At 45.5% G+C, this 22,240-nt stretch overlaps 2 protein-coding genes across 2 annotated transcripts; one reads left to right on the top strand and one right to left on the bottom strand.

Moving 5' to 3' along the window:
• The first annotated feature begins 4,008 nt into the window (after nucleotides 1-4,008).
• Nucleotides 4,009-8,747, top strand: LOC124652235. The gene is made up of 6 exons (XM_047191259.1): nucleotides 4,009-4,561; nucleotides 5,818-5,963; nucleotides 7,233-7,401; nucleotides 7,504-7,602; nucleotides 7,968-8,050; nucleotides 8,169-8,747. The coding sequence occupies exons 1-6, from the start codon at nucleotides 4,166-4,168 to the stop codon at nucleotides 8,296-8,298; spliced, it is 1,023 nt and encodes a 340-aa protein (XP_047047215.1). The 5' UTR covers nucleotides 4,009-4,165; the 3' UTR covers nucleotides 8,299-8,747.
• Nucleotides 8,748-8,981: 234 nt separating this feature from the next.
• On the bottom strand, nucleotides 8,982-12,526 carry LOC124652722. The gene is made up of 2 exons (XM_047191764.1): nucleotides 11,541-12,526; nucleotides 8,982-10,984 (listed from the first exon to the last, which is right to left on the bottom strand). The coding sequence occupies exons 1-2, from the start codon at nucleotides 12,524-12,526 to the stop codon at nucleotides 9,094-9,096; spliced, it is 2,877 nt and encodes a 958-aa protein (XP_047047720.1). The 3' UTR covers nucleotides 8,982-9,093.
• Between the last annotated feature and the right edge of the window lie 9,714 nt (nucleotides 12,527-22,240).

Genomic DNA, 22,240 nt, shown 5'->3' with positions numbered 1-22,240 from the left:
GGCCTGCCGCCCGGTCGGACCGGGCCAGGGGCCGGGCGCGCCGGCGTGGCGGCCGGTCTGACCGGGTGCTGGACCGGCCTGGACTTCTTCTTCTCCTCTCGCGCATGCCTCCCGCTCCTCCCTCGCGCGTCCATGAGATATCTTCATGTCCAGCTCCTTGTCCAACTCCACGTCCATCTTCACGTCCAGCTGCTCCTCTCCTCCTCGTGCGATGCTTGTCTCCTCTTCATACCTGATGATACATAAGTAATAGGACTTAGGTAGTATAAAGTTCTGATCAATCAAAGTATCGTTTAGGAACAAGTTCACCTGTTGTTTAAGTAGCTTCGCACGAGCTCTTGTAATAGGTCCAATCCTAACTTCATTGGACTTGAGCTTCACAGCAGGTTCATCTTCATTTGGTAATGACAGAGGTGGTAGTGTGGTAGGGATGTCCTCATCACTCCAGCTCTTGGCCCATACGGCAGCTTGATGTGAAGAATGCGTTCCTGCATGGCTCCCTGGACGAGGTGGTCTACTGTCAGCAGCCCCCTGGGTTTGTTGATGCCTCTCGCCCTGACCACGTCTGTCGCCTCCACAAGTCCCTCGTACGGCTGAAGCAGGCCCCTCGCGCCTGGTACCACAGGTTCGCCTCATACATCGCCACTCTGGGATTTGTTGCTTCCGCCACGGACACATCTCTGTTTGTCCTCCACTCTGCGGCAGACACGGCATACCTACTGCTCTATGTGGACGACATCATCGTCACCGCCTCGTCGACGAGCTTTCTTGAGGGGCTTCTTGCGCGTCTTCATATCGAGTTCGCCATGACTGATCTCGGGGACCTCCACTACTTCCTGGGTATGAAGGTCAGCCGGTCCTCGGCCGGTCTCTTTCTGTCACAGCGACAGTATGCTCTGGATATTCTACATCGGGCTGGCATGTCTGACTGTCACCCCTCGCCTACACCGGTCGACACGTCCTCGAAGCTCTCCGCTTCCGACGGCGAGCTTCTTCCCGACGCCACCGACTACAAGAGCATCGTGGGAGGTCTTCAGTACCTCACACTGACGCGCCCCGATCTCTCCTACGCTGTTCAGCAGGCCTGTCTTCACATGCATGCTCCGCGCATGTCTCACTTGGCTCTCGTGAAACGTGTTCTGTGGTATGTTCGGGGTACCCTGGAGTTTGGCCTCCAGCTCCACGCCTCCTCGTCGACCGCCCTGTTGGCCTACTCCGACGCCGACTGGGCAGGTTGTCCGGACTCGCGCCGCTCCACCTCCGGTTACTGCGTCTACTTTGGTGATAGTCTCATCTCTTGGTCCTCCAAGCGACAGACCACCGTCTCCCGTTCCTCTGCAGAGGCTGAGTACCGCGCCGTCGCCCATGCCATCGCCGAGTGCTGTTGGCTCCGCCAGTTGCTCCAGGAACTTCATCGCCCCCTGAGCTCTGCCACGGTTGTCTACTGTGACAATGTCTCCGCCATCTACATGTCCTCGAATCCGGTGCAACATAAATGTACCAAGCACATCGAGATAGACATCCACTTCGTCCGCGAGAAGGTGTCCTTGGGAGAGGTCCGTGTTCTACATGTTCCGTCCTCCCACCAGTTCGCGGATGTCATGACGAAGGGATTACCAAGTCAGCTCTTCCTCGGCTTTCGGTCCAGTCTCAACGTCCGAGAACCTCCCGCTGGGGCTGCGGGGGGTGTTAGATTGCACATATTGTATTTACAGTAGGACTGTATTGTAATTGTAATCAAACCCTAGGCCTCTGGCCTATCTTTCTATTCTTAATAGGTGATCCCATTTCTCTTTACATGCAACCTATCCACCTCACCAAGCATCTCTGACCAATCATAACTTGCCATGTCATTTAAGCCTCCCACATCATCTCCACCATGTCATCCACCGTACACCCATGTAGTCCCTCCGCACGTTCAGTTTATGTACCTCTCAATAGTAACCGAAAGCCATCAATCTCCATTATCTTCTTTAATTACCTGGAACCAAACTCCTATTCACTTCTCTAATGGCTGCCCTTACTCCTGCGGACGTATCCACCACCAGACCCATGTCTGCTCATCTTCCTCATAACCCACCGCGTCATTTGTGCTCAATCGCTATTTATCCCCCTCCGCATCATTCCGTGCTCTCTCTCAGTGCATCGACTATCTCCAGGGCGCAAAACTTTTTTAGTGGAAGGAACTCTACTGCAGCAACCACCGATAGGATCCTCGAGAACCAAATCCGAATTGCCGCCGATGTAGCCGTGCAGTTCCAGGACGACGAAGAAGCGAATCCGTGTGGCCGTCGTCCTGGTCGCGCAGTTTCACAACGACCAAGAACTGAATCCGAGGTCCTTCTTCAAGCAGCCACCGGACAATTCAATGGTCTTCTTCACTCATCTATACGTTTGAGAATTCTGGTGTAGATCCGTTCACTTTGGATGAAGCATGGCCACGGGCTTTGCCCACAATACAGTTTTGAGCTGATCTATGTGAAGATAGAGAGAAGCAGGTAATTAACGTGCTCTCATTGTGGTTTTATGGTTTGTACGACTGTACCAGATTTGTTCTATGAAAAGTAGCATTGCGATTTGTTTCATAGGATTAATGATTCATGTGCACACATCTTTTGATATATAGCAGTACTTATTTTCATTTCATCCAGGCATTTTACATATACAACGCAGTGATAAAAATGTATAAAATGTCAGTTCCACTTCTCATGCTACAAATTTTATTAGTCGTGTTAATTAGCATGGGCAGATGTACTGTAATTTTTGTCGCCGCTGCCTGTCTCTCCAAGTTTTCATTGCACATAACATTCTCATCATCCCTACTGTCGCGATGGACTACTCCAAGATCGAAAACTCATCGCCTCACACTGCTTCCGCATTATCATCTCCATTCATCAATCGGCAGAACCACACGTGGCCGTCCTACAAAAGCAATGGAAATTTCAGGCGTGTTGGCACAGCTGATCATCAGGTCAATTCTATGCCGCTGGGTGTTTGATTTCTATTTTGAGGAGAGCCAAAGCGCGGGCACGGCAACATCCTCCGCCATTTCATCCTCTGTTGGTCCCTGCCAAGATGCTCTCAATCAGTTGACAACAGCAGCCTCTCTGATCCAGTTCAAATGTAAGTAAGCAAGTTGTGCTAAAATATTTAAGCTAGAAAAGCACCAAGCTATCAAGCAGAACCTCCTGTTGCTGGTGCTGGTCGTCAAGCATTGTTTCTTTGTCTGCCAACTCATTAGTGTCTTACGTATATAATTACCATGAGATTGGTAAGGAGATCTCAGTTCTTTTATCTATCTATAAAGTAATTTTTCATTCTTTTTTTAGATGTGACTCCCCACGTCTTTAATCTCGATCTATATATGGTGGGTTTTAACACATTTGATTAACCATAATTTTCTGTACATACTGTACCTACAACAAGGACAATTGACTCTTAATTTTATTTCAAAAAATCATTTAGCTATGCAGGTCAATTTAATTAGTATACATCAACCCTACAATAATATTTGTGGCCTACATGTAAATCAAACATTCTCATGTTTTGTCAAGTTAAAAATTTAGCTGGATGTAATTGCTTATCAAAAGTAATAAAGCATCCTTTATCGAAAAAAGTAAAAAATTTAGAGGGAATATCTACGAGAAAAATGATCCAGTGTGGCAAAGGTAAAGCGTTTAATTTTTAAATATTTTTATGTTATTTTTTGACTATGTATTTGATTGGTAAATTTAGTAGAATTATTACTTTTACTATAACATAATGTCTAATACAATACCCGCAGCAACGCGCGGGGTATCATCTAGTTATATAAACACCGGAACCCCACGTCATTATACGTGTGAGACTTCCCCCAAAACCCTTCTACAAAATTTGACCAACTATTAAGAAAAATATACCAACATTCACAATACCAAATTCTTAAATATTAAAATATATTTCAAAAATGCAGGGTTTGAGGGATACACACACCCTTCGTCGAATTCACAGGCTTATCCTCTCCTCCTGTTTCTCCCCGCAACAGGTCGTCTTCTTCCTCCCTCCCCTCCTGCCCGTCCCCCTCCGGGCCCTCATTATTCCCTCTCTCCCCTGCTGGAAGCTCGAGGGAGGCGCGCGGCCTGGTCCACTCCCACCCTTACCACTCCCTCCTCTCCACCCCACCACCATGGTCTCCCCCTCGCTCGTGCTCACCTGCGGCCACGCTCCCCGGCACTTGCCGTTCCGCAAACCACCACGCCTTGACGTCGCAAGAATTGCCGCCATTTCCAGAACCAATGCCCATCCTCTTTTCACCTCCCTTTACGGGTCTCCCTTGGGGCGCCGGGGATGGGCCCATGTCTGCCGTGACTCCTCCCTACAAGACCCGCCGCCGGGAGTCGATGCCGCGGAGGAGCGGGATAAAGAAGAGATCAAGAAACAATTAGCTAAGGCCCAGATTGGAGGAGGCGGCGGCGGCGGCGGTGGTGGGCAGCTGAGCGACTGGAGCACGTCCGTGCTGCTCTTCGGGATATATGCGGGGCTCATGTATTATGTCTTTCAGCTCGCGCCAAACCAGACGCCGGTACGTTATTCCTCCATGGGAATTTACCAACTGTCCACTGCTTTGCAGCATTTTGGTGAACATAAGTCCTTGTTTGTACTAGTACCTGTGACAATCATATTGCTGGCTTTCTATGTTGTCTTTGCCCTGGCAATGTTGTTCCAAAGAATTAACATCCGTCTGGGTTTGATTGCCTGTTACTTGGTGACACGCGTGTATTCTTGGTAATCTGATTACGACGGTGATCAGTTCTGATAAATGGAGATGGTTGGGACAGTGGCCTAGATCAACGATTCAGGGTTGTCATGGAAAAAAATATATTAATGGCCCGCACATTTCATCATACCACCGATAAATGGTCTGGTTTGTACAGTTGTCCTTTCAGTGATATATGGATTTTACCCGCAAAAAAAAAGTGATATATGGATTCGCCAGGCTATGATCATGAGTTTGTAGCCTATACGCTAAAACTATTGTTGGAAACTGGTATATTAGGAAGGTCATTTTAGCATTGTCTATTTGCTTACACAATACCTTGTGCTGCTATATTAGTAAAATCTTTGAATTTTCTAGTACTTATAAACTGCAGTTCTTCATGAAAAGGGTATAAATCTGATGAATTTGTTAAACCAGAATTTTTTTTTAAATAAGTGAGCCATCAATAACCTTAAAAGTTTTAATACATCCAGTGTGTATAGTATTTTCGGCACTCTTAGGAACTTATCCCTCATTACTTGAAGTGAAGTTCTCTACTGCGGTATGTATAGCTGTATAGTTTCACTGACCATGGTATGTGAATGTGATCAACCAAAAACCAAAAAAGAAGGATGGTTGCAATTAATTATTAATAACCCTTTGGAGTTATTCTAGAAATACTTTTCGGAAATTGCAGATCCCGCAAGTCTTTATCAGTCACTCATACATTCTACTGCCACAGGGGATTACCAAGAATGAACCGTTCCCTGGCGTAAACTTTTGACATATTTTTCTGGGTTACAGATATAATGTCTTTTCTTGCTACATACCCCTAGGGACTATTTGTGCTGTAAGTGTTGCATGAACAGTACTCACAGTTGTATGGCATGTGACCGTTAGTCTAGTTTGCATTATTTAGTGGATATGTTATCTAGATTTAATTTGTTTTGAGTTAGATTTCATCTTACGTTCGGATGGTTTAAATTAGTTTGTATCTGGTTGGAGTTTGGTTGCATCTTATCTCTGCATAGTTGCTTCAAATGGATTTATCACTTCTAATTCTTCACCTATTTTCATTGCAGTACAGAGACACATACTTCTTGCAGAAGCTTCTTTATCTTAAAGGTGACGATGGCTTCCGAATGAATGATGTTCTTGTGTCTCTGTGGTACATAATGGGAATCTGGCCACTAGTGTACAGCATGTTGCTTCTTCCTACCGCAAGAAGGTAATTGGATCAGAAAATTTTCTAGTCATGTGCTTCCTTTTTGCTATCCAACATTGTACCGGAGAAAAATATCATATTGCATAGTAGTTTGATTTAAGCATTTTCTCAATATATCTCTTATCTCATGTATCTGTTTATATGAAAATAAAGTTCTCTTTCTGTACTAAAATGGTTATCTACATACTTACATCAAATGAAATGTACTCATGCTGCTCATTATGTTCATGTAATCATTTTCCAGCTTTTTCTGGATTTTAAGGTAAACATAGGATCGAAAAAACTCAAAACCTCATGGGCCAAATGAGTGTATCGTGTTCCTTGAGAAAAATAGATTGTATTGTTAGCTTGGATTAAAATCATGCCCTTAACAAACTAAGCAGGATTTTTGGCCTGTTCTGATAGGAGCCAAACATACAAGTAGTTTGTAAAAAAACATGAGTGTGAGGTCCTGGCCCAGCAGGGACACTTTTTAAACCCACCTGGCTACCCAACCCCGACATAGATAGTAGATTGTTCTCCTCTCTCAAGATTTAGTCTGACAATTATTTAGTCCAAAGTCTGCTAGGTTATTTGTAGATTCAGTAGAATAGAAATTGAGCATGCATCAGGCTGTTATTTACTGATTTTGCGATGCATGTTTTGTCGATGTGGATTTTCTAATGAACCTGAAAATAGCACATAGAGCTAACTCGAGCTTTCTCCCAAGCTGAGCACAGCTTTTGCTTGTTAAGCTAATTATCCTAGGTGAAGCTTGACCGAGCTGAGCTACTATGTAACCCTAGCCACACCTCAATCTGTTTCCTGAGAGAAAATCCCGATGGGTACATGCGCAACTTTACAAACCAACACAAGCACATGTTGGCTCATGGATCTGTCACGAATCATTGTTTTGGTCAATAACATCCATTTGACCAAAGATCCATTTGCATTTTATAACAATTATTATGATGTATCATTGCAGTATTTGTTAGCTTCATTATTTTTTGGAGTTACTGTAGCCACTAACATAGTAGTACATTCATTCTCCAGGAGAAGTGTTTTTTTATTAGCACAATGATTTTCATTTTTCTACTAATGTGCATCTTAAAAACTTGATGAACCTATTTGCCAAACATGGGGAAGCCAACATTCTTTTGCATGGTCTACTAATCCAGCATTCTTGGTAATGGATTTCTTGATCTACATGACAAAACAAACATAAGGATGTAACATTAGCAAGACCTGTTTGCTATGATATTGTACTACATCACCTTGTATGTACTTTTGCAGTTCAAACAGCAAGATTCCTGTCTGGCCATTCCTGGTCCTTTCATGCTTTGGAGGAGCATATGCCTTGATTCCTTACTTCGTTCTATGGAAACCTCCTCCACCTGCCATTGATGAAGATGAAATTGGACAATGGCCATTAAAATTTCTTGAATCAAAATTAACTGCAGGAGTATGCTCCAGTTGCATTGTCTTTACATTCTCAAAATCTTGATTTAAGTAGCATGCAGTATACCCTAGCGGGTTACAAGATTCTTTTCCAATCATGTTGCAGGTAACATTTGCCGTGGGCCTTGGACTGATTATATATGCAGCCAAAGCTGGAGGTGCTGATTGGCAGGAATTTTTTCAGTACGCTAGAGAGAGCAAGTTTGTAAGTTCTGCCTTATTCAATTCTTGGCAAAGCATGAATAAAAAATAACGAAACCATATCATATAGTAAATGTTTGCGATGCACATGCAATTTTCATGTTTGTTACGCCTATATGCTTGTCCAGTTATGTCAATTAACGGCTGCAAAATTGTTGCAAGTATACACCATAATCAATTTGTAATCATTATTCTACTCATAATCTGATTTTATATGGTTGCTATATTTTGAAATGGAATGAATATATGTTACTCTAGAAAGTACAAAACTTTCTAGGCTGAATAATTTCCAGCCTATGTTTAGAACTTTAGATGGCACGGAAATGGTGAGGTTGAACTAATTTCGTGTTGTTTCATGTCATATATCAGATCCATGTTACATCTATTGATTTCACTTTGCTCTCGGCCTTCTCACCATTCTGGGTCTACAATGATATGACAGCAAGGCGATGGTAAGAGTTCTAGTCCCCATTCTTATAATCGTAGCGTATAAAATTTACTCCTTGCCTGATGCAAAATAAGGAAATGCATGCAACAGATGTCCCATTATTTTTCTAATTCCTTTTGCAGGAAAAGTGGTTGGGTTCTGCCTCTGGCACTTATCCCTTTGCTGGGACCCGCATTATATCTTTTGATGCGTCCATCGCTCTCGTCTCTTCTAGGGGCAACCTCCTCATCATCTGACAAACCACAAAATTAACTGGAAAGTAGTTGTGGACATATATTGGTCATGAGCACATGATACAGATAGGAAGATCGGTCAAGAACAAATTCTGGAAATTTTATTGTATCCATCAACTTGGTCCGGACTATTCTTCAGAGTTGACACTCCAATACGCCTTGAAAATGAAGTCCAGAGAATGAAGACATTAATCAGCACTGCAGTGGTTCAGCATATCAATGCTTCGAAACAAAAAGTTCAGCCATGAAAGATTGTAAGGTAATTATATCTGAACGCCTTCCGGAAAAGTTTTAAGGATGACACCCGTCAGGTAACAGGTAACATTTGGGTACAAATGAATAAGGCTTCCGGTGTGTTATGCTTGCAATTCTGTTTATGTATATACAATTTTGATCTCTGGGAATAATATAGGCTACACATTTGTTATTGCAACCAAATGATGTTAATATATAGAAGCCCTTCTGGAAGTGATGGCGCAACATGAGTTTAATGTTCTCTCCTTTCATATCAAGTATAGGCAATATTTGCAATGCCATGGACCAAAATCTTAACGGGAATGACACGCAGGCCCCATTTGCGTGCTCTGGGTGTTTCTTTATTTTGTTTACTTAACAGTCAGTTTGATATCCCTTTAGAAGAAAAATCACGGGGAGGCAGTGGTTACCTAAAAAGAATAATAATATGAACTCAGCATCCCTGAAACATACAAAGGGCAGAGGTAATGTCAACAGAAATCCACCCGGCTAAAGCTCCGGAGTAACATAACTGTCCCAAGCAAGCATTTGGGTAGTTGCACCCGGGCTAAAGCTATCTCTAGACCTCGCTTTCCTCCTGCATTCTTTCCCCGTCCTTCTCATGGCATTTACATCTGCACAGCCCGTCAGTACAGTGGCTACTACCACGAGCCTGCTCAGCCTCCTGAGCCAGAGGTGTTACTTGTCCAGGTTTCTCGTCACGGCATGACAACAGCACATGGATGGTGATGTAGAGCAGCACGGCGACGGTGAGCACGACGACATACCCAAACATTTCCCACCTACGGCTGCAGCCTGAGGCGTAGGCGACGAGCAGGAAAAGAAGGGCCAGCAGGATGGAGGACTGCGCCACCCGGAGCAGCTCGTCGGACTTGCTACGACATGTGGGGGCTCCTCCAGCTGTGGAAGGGGACCTGGCCTTCCGGGCAAACAGCGGCTCATCCAGCTGTAGCAGGAAGATGACGACGATGGATGCCAGGAAGGAGACGGAGTTGCTGTAGAAGAACAAGCCGTACCGGCGCTCGTTGCTGTCATGCAGGACCGGGTTGCCCGCAGTATGCCCGTTGACACTATCTGGCCATACCCCACCTGGCGGGATGAGACCGGCTTGGTAGGTGACGCTCGCCACTAGGATGCTCACCAACATCAGGTACTTGCGCGTGGTGTATCTAGCAGTGTCTCTGTCGTCTGAGTCGTCTCCCCCACCTACTTGGGGCTGGGTCTGGGACTCCTCATCGGAGTGGTCTCCTCCTTCCTCGGGCTGGGGCTGGGTCTCCTCGTTGGAGTCATCTTCCTCCATTACATTGTCTTCTTCTTCCTTGGGCTGGGTCTCGTCGGAGTCGCCTTCCTCCGTTACATTGTCTTCTTCCTTGGGCCGGGGCTCCTCTTCCCTTGCTTCCTGTGGCTGCGGTGGCAACTCATTGCTTCCGTGGCAGAATATCTTACATCTACTCAGAAACTTGAGTGCTAGGAGCAGCATGACGATGAAGACAAACACACCGGCTGCCAGTTCAACCACAGAGAGAGACGTTCCTAGGCGACGAGAGCTTCCGGCGGCGAATGCCCCAATGAGGCCGAACAATGCCGATACCGCGCACAGGTAGAGCGCCTGGCACATGATGCCCAGCTCGTACATGTGCGGATTCACCAGCAGGATGATGGTCGCCACCGAGGACATGAAGCTCACCGCGTTGCAGTAGAAGAAGGCTGTGTAACGGTGCGGGTACGTGTTGGAGAGCACGGTGTAGCCTGCGGCGTGGTGATCGGCATCGTCCTCGAGCCAGAAGCCCCCTGGTGGAGTGAGCCCAGCCTGGTAGGTGATGGTGACGACCAGGATGGCAAACAGCAGCAGCAGCTTGCGCTTCTTCTTCAGCAGCTCCGGCGTCTCTCTCCTGTTTTTGAGCGTGAAAAATACAATGTGGATCACGACGCAGACCAGGACGCCACCAGCCAGGGCGATCACTCGGACAGAAGTGTTCACGTCACGACCACACCCAACGGCGTAGGCGACCACGAGGTTGAGCAGGTCGAGGATCATGGTGGCCTCCAGCGCGTGGTGCCTGTGGACGGCGCTGGACGCGCGCCTTGTCAGGACCATGGCGATGACAACGATGGAGGTCACGAGCGCCAGGGAGTTGAAGGCGAAGAAGACCTTGTAGCGTTTCGCGTGCGTAGTTAGGAGGATCGGGTCGCCGCTGGTGTGTCCGTCGCGGCTGTCAGGCCAGAAGCCACCCGGTGGGTTCATCCCTGCTTGGTACGTGATGGTCGCCGAGAGGGTGGCAAGAAGCAGCACTGCGGTGTCAGCCCTCTTTACCGGCGTCGTCTCTGTTCCAAGTCCATCATCATCTTCTACCGCGGTTTGCTCATCAGGATCGATCAAGCAAGAGCATATGCTTCTCCAGCATGAGCGCAACCTCAGTCTTAGGCTGGTCCAGTATGAGCTTAAACGCCTGAAATGCAAAAAAGCGTTGATAAATATGATGAAACGGATAAAAACCTATCCATCATTATGTTAGTGAAGTGATTATATACCCACTCCCTCTAAGTACACAAGGCTTTTCAATCTTGCCCTCGGTCAAATATTTTAAGTTGGACCAAGTTCATAAAAATGAAACTAGGGTATTAATATTTTTAGTTTAGAGTAAATGCCATACTATAAGCTCTATTTTATGACAAGTATTTTTTGAAATGGTAAAATATTAAAGTCACTATGTTCAGTGTGTACTTTTAGGGTTTTTAATTTTGATCAATGAAATTTCACTTCTTTTTATTTTTTGATAAATCAAGTCCTAAAATGGCGAGGTAAACATATGTATCGGAACCCATCGAAATTTTGCAGGTTTTGTCAACATTTCGTTGAAAAATTGAACGAACTTTTGAGGGGCTAAAAAAAGAGTAGAATTATGTGTTTTCTATGGGGAAATTGAACTCTCTCTCCTTAGTTTGACTAGTGGGTCTAATCATGCAATTAATTGAACTATCAAATCATGAAAAAGCATGGATTACCTATGTATTTTATCCGCAAGGTCCACGAGCTTATTCCAGAAGTATCTCTGGATAACGAATTGGATGGCAGTGTAGGCGACAACAGGGAAGACCAGTCCAAAGACGTAGACAGTGGAGTGAGTCTCCCTGCAGCTTCCGAAGCCGTAGGCGACGAGGAGGCCACTCAGCGCCACCACGACGTGCCCGTAGAGGACGTACCACCACCGCCCGTTGCCGTCGCCGTCCTTGAACTTGCTTCTGATGGTGGTGAGGAGCATGATGCCCCTCAGTGACGCGATGAACGTGGCGGTGTTGCAGACGAAGAAGGTGGTGAAGCGCCGCGTGTGGTGATCCTCCTCGAGAACCGGGCTGCCAGGATGGCTGCCTTCCCGACTGTCGGGCCAGAAGCCGCCCGGCGGGTTCAGCCCCGCCGAGTAGGTGACGGTTGCCGCGAAGATGCAGAAGAGCATGAGGGTCTTGCGCCGCCGCTCGAGCCTAAGGTTAAGCGTCGCTTCGCCGGGGGACTCTGGCGGTGGTCTAGGCCTGAAGAGCGCGCGGTACGCGGCGTAGCCCGTGATGTAGACCGAGACCGTGGAAACCAGCAGCGAGGCGACGATTGTTGTGGCCGTGCCCCTGCTGGCTCCGGCAGCGTAGGCCACCAGGACCGCGAAGAAGTCGAGCACCATGACCACTCGCAACGCGGCGAGGACGAGCAGCCTGTTGCTCGTGCCAATCCTCCGCTCCATGAGGAGCAGGAGGAGGATGACGACGACCGAGGCCATGAATGCGGCGGTGTTGCTGTAGTAGAAGGCGTCGTAGCGGCGGCGGCCCGTTTGGACGAGGATCTGGTCGCCTGTGAGGTGGCCGTCCTCGGTGCGCAGCCACACGCCGCCCGGCGGGTTGAGCCCGGCGACGTAGGTCACTGTCGCCGCAAGGATGGCCATGAGCATGAGGTACTTGCGGAGCTCCAGCATGATGCTCGTGGTGGCCGTGGCGATAGGCGCCATTTTTGCCAGCGTGAGAGGCCACCACATGGACCGAAGCTCGTGCGCTCCGATATATAGCATGGACAGCATCAGAACGCGTTGGCGACGATTTTGCATGGTAGACGATGGTGACACAGGTCCTAATTGTGCATGTGTCAGCTTTCACAGATTACTTAATGGTTATAAGAAGCAAATGTTGACTCCATTTTAGCGCCGCCGGCAAGTCGAAAGGCATGCCGACGACCACGACGTGCCTGAGTGTCTCGTCTCGTGCAGTTCGTTGAAGCTTCACTAGGACGACTTCCAGAGGGTATTTGCTTAATCAATATTTTTGTGGACTAGTGGCGGAGCTTTGCTGGGCTTTTTATGCTGTTCTGCTTCCGCAAAATTTTGCATTTCCGGAAGATCGCAAACAATTAATGTTATTTTGTAAACATTAATTAGCTGTTCTGCTGTTAGCTTATTTCATGAGTTAGCTGTTCTGCTGCAGCAAAATTTAGCTTATTTCATACATACGGAGTCTAACTAGTATGCTTTTGCAAACATTACAATGAGAGCAACACTGGTGCCCATGATCCAAAAGGACTTTTCGAACCCACATTTTTGATCTACATCTACTAGCAATACCTGCAGCATGCTATCAGATGTATGCCCTTTGCCTAGCTATACCAGCAACCCATAATTCAACATTTTATCAAAATACAGCAGGAGAACACATTTCTATTTGATTTTACATTCTATGACATATAATTAGTTGCTAGTTGTACAAATGAGAGAGCTACAGAGAAACAAGAGAAGTTTGTTTTTCTTGGTCACATCGTTGTAAGGATAGATCTGCCACGGTCTTTGGAAGACACTGCTAGTAGTCCCCGTTGATATCTCATACTTCAAGGTGTTCGGGTGTAAGTGTTTCTATAAAATCAAAGGAGTTCGTTTATCTAAATTTGCTCCTAAAGCTTTGGAGGGTATATTTGTTGGTTACGGTGCCGAATCTCACACTTATAGAGTCTTTGATATATCTTCCAAGATTATCATCAAATCTTGTAGTGTGAAGTTCGAGGAAAATGATGGCTCCCAAGTGGGGAAGTTGATGTTTGTGCAGGTGATGAAATACCTCAAGATGCCATAGTAAGAATGGGTGTGGGATTTTTTCGCCCCATTGAGGGACACGGTGTGGCGTCTCGGGAAGCACTATGATCTACCACGGTGGAGCTCTCATCTTCTCAACATCAACAAACTCCATCTCTTGAAGCTAATGATGCACCAACCAAAGAACAAGAACAAGACCCTTCCTCTAGTGTGCAAGATCAAGGACAAGATCAATCTAGGATTCATGATGGATCCGATGAGTATCCATTCAATATTCTCCTCTCACCGAATAATATCCAAGATCAAGCACATGATGTTGCATTCTCAAGAAATTGAGGAAGCTCAAGTTGAAGGTCAAGACGGGGACCCAAATGATCAAGTTGATCAAGTGATACCTCCAAGGCCAAGAAGAACCAAAGAGGAGATCGAGGCCCATCGTCTAGCAAGAAGAGATAGGAACTTGGAAATTCTTGGACACACTCACGACAAGGTCCTAAGTGATGTAAGAGGAAGAGTTTCCACAACAAGGCAATTGGCTAACTTTAGCAATCATCATGCTTATATCTCCTTAGTGGAACCCAAGAAAGTATTTGAAGCTCTTGAAGATTCGGATTGGTTGGAAGCTATGCACGATGAACTCAACAACTTCAAGCGCAATAAAGTATGGTCTTTAGTAGAGAAGCAAAAGGAGTGCTACAATGTTATAGACACTAAATGGATTTTCAAGAACAAGCAAGATGAGTTTGGGAATGTTGTGAGGAACAAGGCAAGATTGGTGGCTCAAAGTTTCTCTCAAATTGAAGGAATTGACTTTAGTGAAACTTATGCTCCCGTGGCTCACCTTGAGTCCATCCGTATCCTTCTTGCTTATGCATCACATCATAACTTTAAGTTACAACAAATGGATGTGAAAAGTGCATTTCTTAATGGTCCTTTGCATGAAGAGGTTTATGTTAAGCAACCCCGGGGTTTGAGGATCCCGACTTTCCTAACCATGTCTATAAGCTTGATAAAACACTTTATGGTCTCAAACAAGCTCCTAGAGCTTGGTACGAGCACCTTAAAGAATTGTTGATAGACAGTGGGTTTGATGTTGAGCTAATCGATCCCACTCTTTTTACTAAGAGGGTCAATGGGGAGCTTTTCGTTTGCCAATTATATGTTGATGATATTATATTTGGCTCTACTAACAAAGCTTTCAATGAGGAATTTTCAAATCTTATGACCGATAGGTTTGAGATGTCCATGATGGGAGAGATGAGGTCCTTTCTTGGTTTTGAGATCAAACAGTTTAGAGAAGGGACTTCCATCAATCAAGCAAAATATCTCCAAGACATGCTCAAGAGGTTCAAGATGATAGAGATGAAGGGAGTAGCCACTCCAATGGTTACTAAATGTCATCTTCACTTGATCCCAATGGTAAAGAGGTGGATCAAAAGGTATATCGCTCCATGATTGGATTCTTGCTTTACCTTTGTGCATCTAGACCAGACATAGTGTTGAGTGTTGGTGTGTGTGAAAGGTATCAAGCTTCTCCTAAGGAGAGTCACATGATGACTCTCAAAAGAATCTTTCGATATTTAGTTGATACCTCAAGATATGGTCTTTGGTATCCTAAAGGCTCAAGTTTCTTTCTCAATGGATACACCGATGCGGATTGGGCGGGAGACAAGGATGATAGGAAATCAACCTTCGGGGCTTGCCAATTCCTTGGTAGGTCCTTCGTGTGTTGGTCTTCTAAGAAACAAACTTGTATATCCGTTTCCACCGCCGAAGCCGAATATGTTGCCGCCGCAAGTGGATGCACTCAATTGTTATGGATGAGGCAAACTTTAAAGGAATACGGTGTCACGTGTGACAAAGTGCCTCTTTTATGTGACAATGAAAGTGCCATCAATATTGCTTATAATCCGGTGCAACATTCAAGAACGAAGCATATTGAGATTCGAAATCATTTTATTAGGGATCATGTTGCCCGTGGTAATATTGAGCTATGCTATGTTCCTACCAAAGATCAACTTGCCGATATATTCACAAAGCCTCTTGATGAAGCAAGGTTTTGCTATTTGAGGAATGAGCTAAATATCATTGATTCAAGGAGTATAGCTTGACCATCTTGCAAACACACCTTCATCTCAACCTTTATTTGGTTTAGATGTGGGCATGAAAATAGGGGGAGTGCGGTTTAAACTATTGAGCTATCCCTCCCCCATAATGCCAATAGTAAGAAACCATTCTCTTTATATCATACATATTGATATGTGAGCTTCAATGACGAGTATTGGTTTTGGGCCCAAGATATATGTTCGCGGTGCCAAACCATAACACTCCTACATGGTGGCCTAGGCCACCATACTCCTCTTTGTGAAGAGTTGGGGTTATTTGGATCTTAATTGGATTTTATTTGACATCTACTTGTTCTTATGGGAAATCACTATAGTTTGGCCTTTATTTGCTCTTATCTTGCAAACTTGACTGATCATGTACCATTAACAGTTCGAACGTTCTAAACCCAAGCCTACACTCATCTATAAGCCATTTCCATCTTGCTCCTATGTCATGTTTTGGTAAAACTTGGAGTTTGAGTGGTTTCAGACGGATGATCTCGGGTGTCTCATCTTATTGGTCAATTTGCATCTTATATGTGACATGATATCTTATTGCATCACATATGGGCATAGACAAATAACCAAAAAAAGATAGGCAGGATTTCCGATGTTCTGGAATTTTCCATAAAACCGGATAATCCGGCCCTAGGACACCCCGGAAAATCCGGCCCGGCCGGATTATCTGGCCTAGGCAGGGTGCGACGGATTTGAGGGGAGGCCGCGGGGGTGAACGGTTTCACAACCAGTTCCCCATGCGCCTCTCTCTCTCCCCCCTCAAACTCGCCGGAGCTTCTCCTCCTCGCCGGAGCCGCCCCGTCCGCCCCTTCTCGGAGTTCTTGGGTGGATCGGGTGCTCCTCCCTCCTAGCTTTCATCTCCTCCAAGCGGCTCCTCCAATGGATGAGGGTATGACTCACAATCCCTAACCCTAGGTGTTGTGATTTATATGTGCTATTTTCTTGATGGGGATGTTGTCTAGTTGTTCCAAATCATGTGTAGTATAATCCATTTGCATGCTATGACGCCGATCTGGTTCTAGACAAGATTTTGCTTGAGATTCCTGCAGATTCACAGGGCCGGATTATCCGGCCCCCGCGACGGATTATCCGGCCTGGAACTATGTTGCTACTGCAGTTTCGTTCAATCTATCATGTCTAAACTATTAACGACTCCTAGTATGCGCACTCGTACTCAAAGGACAAGTGATGAGTTTGCACACAACGCTCCAAGGAAGTCTGCCACTCTGAGGCGGAAAGGCAAGGAAACAAGGGAGAACTACAAGACCATGGACATTATCTATTATGCTGCCCTCAGACAGAAGAACTGGTATGAGGATGTTGAGCGGAATTTTGATATTGAGGATCATCGTTTCTGGTGCTTGGAACAAAGCTACATTTTCAAAGACATCTATGAACCCATGAAGAAAGTGAGACCTATGCAAGCCATTGATGTGGAACTTCTCTCTCAGAATGATCATTTTGAGGATGCTATTTGGGTTACCGGAAGGATGGGGTTGCAGAAGCTTATGAAGGTCTAGTGCGACTACAGTCCCGATTTAATCAAGCAATTCTATGCTACTCTGGCTTTCAAGAAGGATGAAGAGCGCACTATTCAGTGGATGTCTGGCTCTTCTCCCTGTGCGGCCTCTTTTCACCGGTTTGCTGAGGTTCTTGGCCTTCCCTATGAAGGTGGTCACCGCCTCCATGGCCGTCAGAAGACTGATAAGGATGTGCTATATGATCTATATGACCAGTGTGGAGCTGTTGGTACTACCAAGGGGCTTCTACCTATTTATGGTCAGCTGCTTCGCTTCTTCAGAGCCACCATTGCTCCAAGTGGTGGGAACAATGATGCTCTCCATGGAGCTCTAGTGGACTTTATGCATCTCGCCTTTCAGTGTGCTCAAGATGGTGATGAGGAATCAGATTTCAGTCTTGATATCATGGACTATATCTTTCAGGACATTCATGATGCCATGGTTTCCCGGACGACTATGCCTTATGCTCCATACATTCAGCTTCTCATCAACAACACTGCGCTTGCAGAAGAAATGAGTCAGTTTCCTACAGAGAGTCACACATTCAAGAAGGCATATAAGAAGAAGCCAGTTGCCCGTGCTGCACCAGTGGCTGGCTCATTTATGGGAGATGCCCGCTCTACTGGTTATGCACCCGGTCGTCTTGTTGCTACACCTCTGATTCAGAAGCAAGTGAAAAAGCTCAGTTGGTTCCAGCGCAATGTTCTGTGTGAACATTGAGATTCACAAGGAGAACTTTGAGGCCAGCCGTCAGCGCGCAGAGATTCAGCATACTCAGGCGGTCATTCTACACAAGATCAGTGGTGAGCAAGGGCCTCCTCCTCAGCCTCCAGTTCACCCCGCCTACAGTGGGTGGCACTCTTCCCAGGTTCCGTGGTCTGACCTTGAGCTCAGTATTCAGAGGGCCAATATCGCTCGCGATTCTCCTCCAGCTGCTGACAGTGATGACGAGTATGTCTCCGAGTCGGGCTCCGAGTGATCTCAGTGGGATGCGTAGCATCACGCTTTCCCCTTTTTGGCGTCTTGATGCCAAAGGGGGAGACGTGTTCTATTTAGGCCTTCTCTACGGGATTTGCATGGGTAGGGCACAAGCATATGCGTTTACCATTCCTTTATCGCTTGTGTCCTCTTTTATGTCATTTGTTTGAAATTTTTGGCTTGGTTTGTTCGTTCAAAACTATGTTATATGTGTGGTTGTGAGACATTGTGTTAAGCATTTCAGAATTCTATATGTTGAGACCAAGGCTTATGATACGGTGTGTTATTTTAAATATTCGGTATTATATATCTCCATATGGGTATGATCTCTATCACCTTATCTCAACTATATATATATATTTGTCAATGTCTCTTGTTTGAGCACATGTTGGATATCTTTTGTGTTGAGGCACCTCACACCTATATGTTGTGCATTTGTATTCATATGCAAATTACTTGTATGCACACATGTAGGGGGAGTGCCTCTATCTTTTGCCAACATGTTGGTTCCTTCTAGTGCCTTTATTGCAAATCTGTATATTGTCATCAAACACCAAAAAGTGGGAGATTGAAAGAACATCTCTCGGTTTATGTTTTGAATGTTTGATGTCAATATATGTGATACTCTAATGTTTGATGAGATGGTGCAGATAATATATATGTATGTATATGTGGTTGTTTTGTGTGGAAAAACAAGCCAAAAAGCAGGTGCATCAACTTCACCAGGCCAGATTTTTCGGGCCGGATATTTGCAAAATATCCGGCCCCTGAAATTTGGCTAAGGACTTTCGACGGTCGCGCAGTAAGCTTCTGGACAAGGGCCAGACTTTTGCCCGGATTTTCCCAGTGGCCGGATTTTCCGGGGGGGTTATCCGGCCCTCACTTACACCGGATTATCCGGCCCTGGATTTCTCCCAACGGCTGGATTTTGGAAGGGGGTATTTATACCCCCCTTCTTCCTCCTCCCCAACCTGCTCATTTTCATTGCCAAGTTCATCACCATTAGAGCCACCTCAAGAAACACAAGAATCACAAGATCTCCTCCTCCACCCAACCAAAGCTCTTGGTCTTTGGAGATTCGAAGGAGAATACCTCGATCTAGATCTTCACCGAAGCGATTTGCATTTCCCCCTCATATGCTTGAGGACCCCTTTGCTAGTGTTCCTCTTTTGAGAAACCCTAGTTGTTTGTAGTTGATATTGTTCTTGTTGTTGTTACAGATTTGGGAGCCTCCAATTTGGTTGTGGACGTGTGCCCCAAGAACCTTGTAAAGGCCCGGTTTTCGCCTCGAGAAAATCCCTTAGTGGAAGTGGGCTAGGCCTTCGTGGCGGTGCTCACATGATACCTGAGTGAAGCCTTCGTGGCGTTGGTCTGGCTTTCGTAGCGACCACACTCCTCCGAACATAGACGTACCTTCTTGCAAAGGAAGAGAACTACGGGAATCAACTCCGTGTCTCCGTGTGCTCCACTCTCGGTTACCTTTATCCTATTATCTCCCCTATATACTGCGTAGCTATATCTTGCTTAGTAGTTGGCCTTGTCATATAGGTAAATTCACATAGTTGCATATCTAGAGAATTTATCTTTGTGTCAAGCCTAAATTGAAAAAGAACTAAAAATTAGTTAGCACATATTCACCCCCTTCTAGGTGCGGCATACGATTCTTTCAATGAGGGCAGGCATAAAGCATAACATTGTCTTGACGCGAGAAGAACCCAATGACCATCTCCTTTATTATGCAAATGGGCAGGCCCCCACGCCGCCCCTCGCCGGCTCCCAACAATTGAACGGAGATCTGAGCGGGCACCACCATCTCCAACCGCACCACACGGTGGTGAGGACTGAGGCGCACCAAGTCCCCAGATCTAGGCGTCGTTCCACTATAGAAATCGCCGAAAAAACCCGAGGATGCCGCTCTGACATCCCTCTCCGCCTGACGAGCCGCTGCGGAGCCTAGCCGGAGATCCCAACCCACGAGAAGGGAGAGGCCTGCGTCGCTACCAGTCACGCTCGGGGTTGAGATCCCGCCACCGTCATATGCCGAGCAGCCTTCTGCCGACGGCATCCTTTGGCCATGGTGCGGAGATCGGCTGGAGGGGAGGGGGAGACGGCGGCTCTACGATTCTCCCCGAGCATGTGGCGCGGGGACTCTCCCTCGCATGTTTTATCTATCACACTGCATCCTTCAGTTCACGCATTCTATGTACAAATCAAGGCTTCTTCGCTCACGAGTAATATCTTGGGAACAAACACAGCAAGAAACAAAGATCTTCAATATTTAATTTTGGGTCTATCTATTTGGCAATCGAGTGTTTTCATTTTGGGCAGCACTCGAAAAATTGAACCAATCAGAACGTTACAGCTGTCGAACAGGTAAAGCTGTTTGACTGCAGTCAAAAAAGACCAGAAAAGTGCTGGTTCTTTTGTCCGGCCCGTTTTCTGACAAAGCTGAAAAGCTAAGAAACCTTTTGTCCTGCTCCTCTTCTTGTAACACAAGAAAACAACACAGAAAACAACACAAAACTTCTAGAAACTACTACAGATCTGGACGAAAAAATAGAAGGGAAAAGAACACAATAAAGGGGAAGCCACTTCACCCCCAGATCTGGACGAGGGAGAGCATCAACAGAGGGGAGGAGGAGAGCGAGTGTTCTTACCGGATCTGTTGCGGGAGAGGAGGACAAGAGCACGGGATGGAAGAAGATGTCGATGATGGAGGAAAAACCCAAGGTGTTGATGGAGATCCTGGTTTGGAGAACCGAGCAAGCTAGCCAGGTTTGTCCTGTTCTTCCCCGATCCTTGCCTCGTTCTTCTACCTTTTCCGCAAGGAAAAAAATTTGATTTTCCATGAGAAACCAAGCAAGAAGAAATTTCACTCTACATCTTGCTTCATTTGTTGCTCGTTGGTAGACTTCCGTTCTGCTACTTCTCGTTACGCTACTTCTATGAAGAAACTAATTGCACCGACAACAAAGTATAGGAAAAAATGTTTTGTTGTTACGCTACTTCTATGAACAAAAGCACTTGTCACATATATTTGTCTAGAAACTGGCAAACACAGACAGGAATTCTAGAAAAATTGTTTCATATACTGCTAGTTGTATGTAGAAAATAGTTCATCTAGCCAGAAAATGGTTCAGCTAGAAAACATAGACAGGATATACAGGAAATGATTTTCCTTAAAACTAGCATACACTGACTGCCGAAAAATGCAAGAAAACATTGACAGGATGCACAGGGGAAGATGATTTTCCTAGAAAACTAGCATACCAGTAACATGCCAAAATATGTACAAGTAAAACAGAGCATTTGCACCTATTTAAACAAAAAACAGAGAATTTTGCACATATTCAAACAAACTGTGAGTGTGTGTGTTGTCTGTAAAGAGGGCGCGGGGAGGAGTTGATCACATGACTAACATAGATACATGTGCAAACACACATGATTTGTATCAAGTATCACTTTGTTAAAAAAGAAAGAGAAGCACACTCTGGATCAACTACAACACAGTCAAAACATTGATACAAAAAATGTTTTATTTGTTACTGAATTATAGTTTTATTTGAGGACAAATATTAGCTGATCATGACTGAAGAGTGTTGTATACTTAAACCAGACTCACCTTGGGACATCCTTGTCAATTGGACAAAGTAAAGAGATATCTTCAGCAGAGCACAGTTGACAGAAGATTTGTAAGCAGAAGATGTTTTTTCCTGTAGATCACTGAGAATTGAGATAGGTGAACAAAATCTGAATAATTCAGTAACACCATGCTGACATTCCTAGTGTTGAGTAAGCAAACAAATCAGAAAGAATCTGGAGAACATGGCATCGACTAACCAACAATAACAAAGAGGACCCAGAATGCACCGAAAAGAACCAACAGCGACACACCATTAACAATGCTAAACAGTAATTAACATTAAGCTGCCTGCCATGGCACACCAGACATTCACAAAAGGTGCATTCCACTGCGTTCTTCTGCTCCTTCCTCTTTTGCAGCCTTCCCTAGCACACACACACAC

The sequence above is a fragment of the Lolium rigidum genome, chromosome 5 (assembly GCF_022539505.1).
Source record: "Lolium rigidum isolate FL_2022 chromosome 5, APGP_CSIRO_Lrig_0.1, whole genome shotgun sequence".
In the NCBI taxonomy this organism is placed as follows: domain Eukaryota; kingdom Viridiplantae; phylum Streptophyta; class Magnoliopsida; order Poales; family Poaceae; genus Lolium; species Lolium rigidum.
The sequence above is the reverse complement of the archived record's forward strand: the minus strand, read 5'-3'. Positions and strand labels throughout refer to the sequence as shown.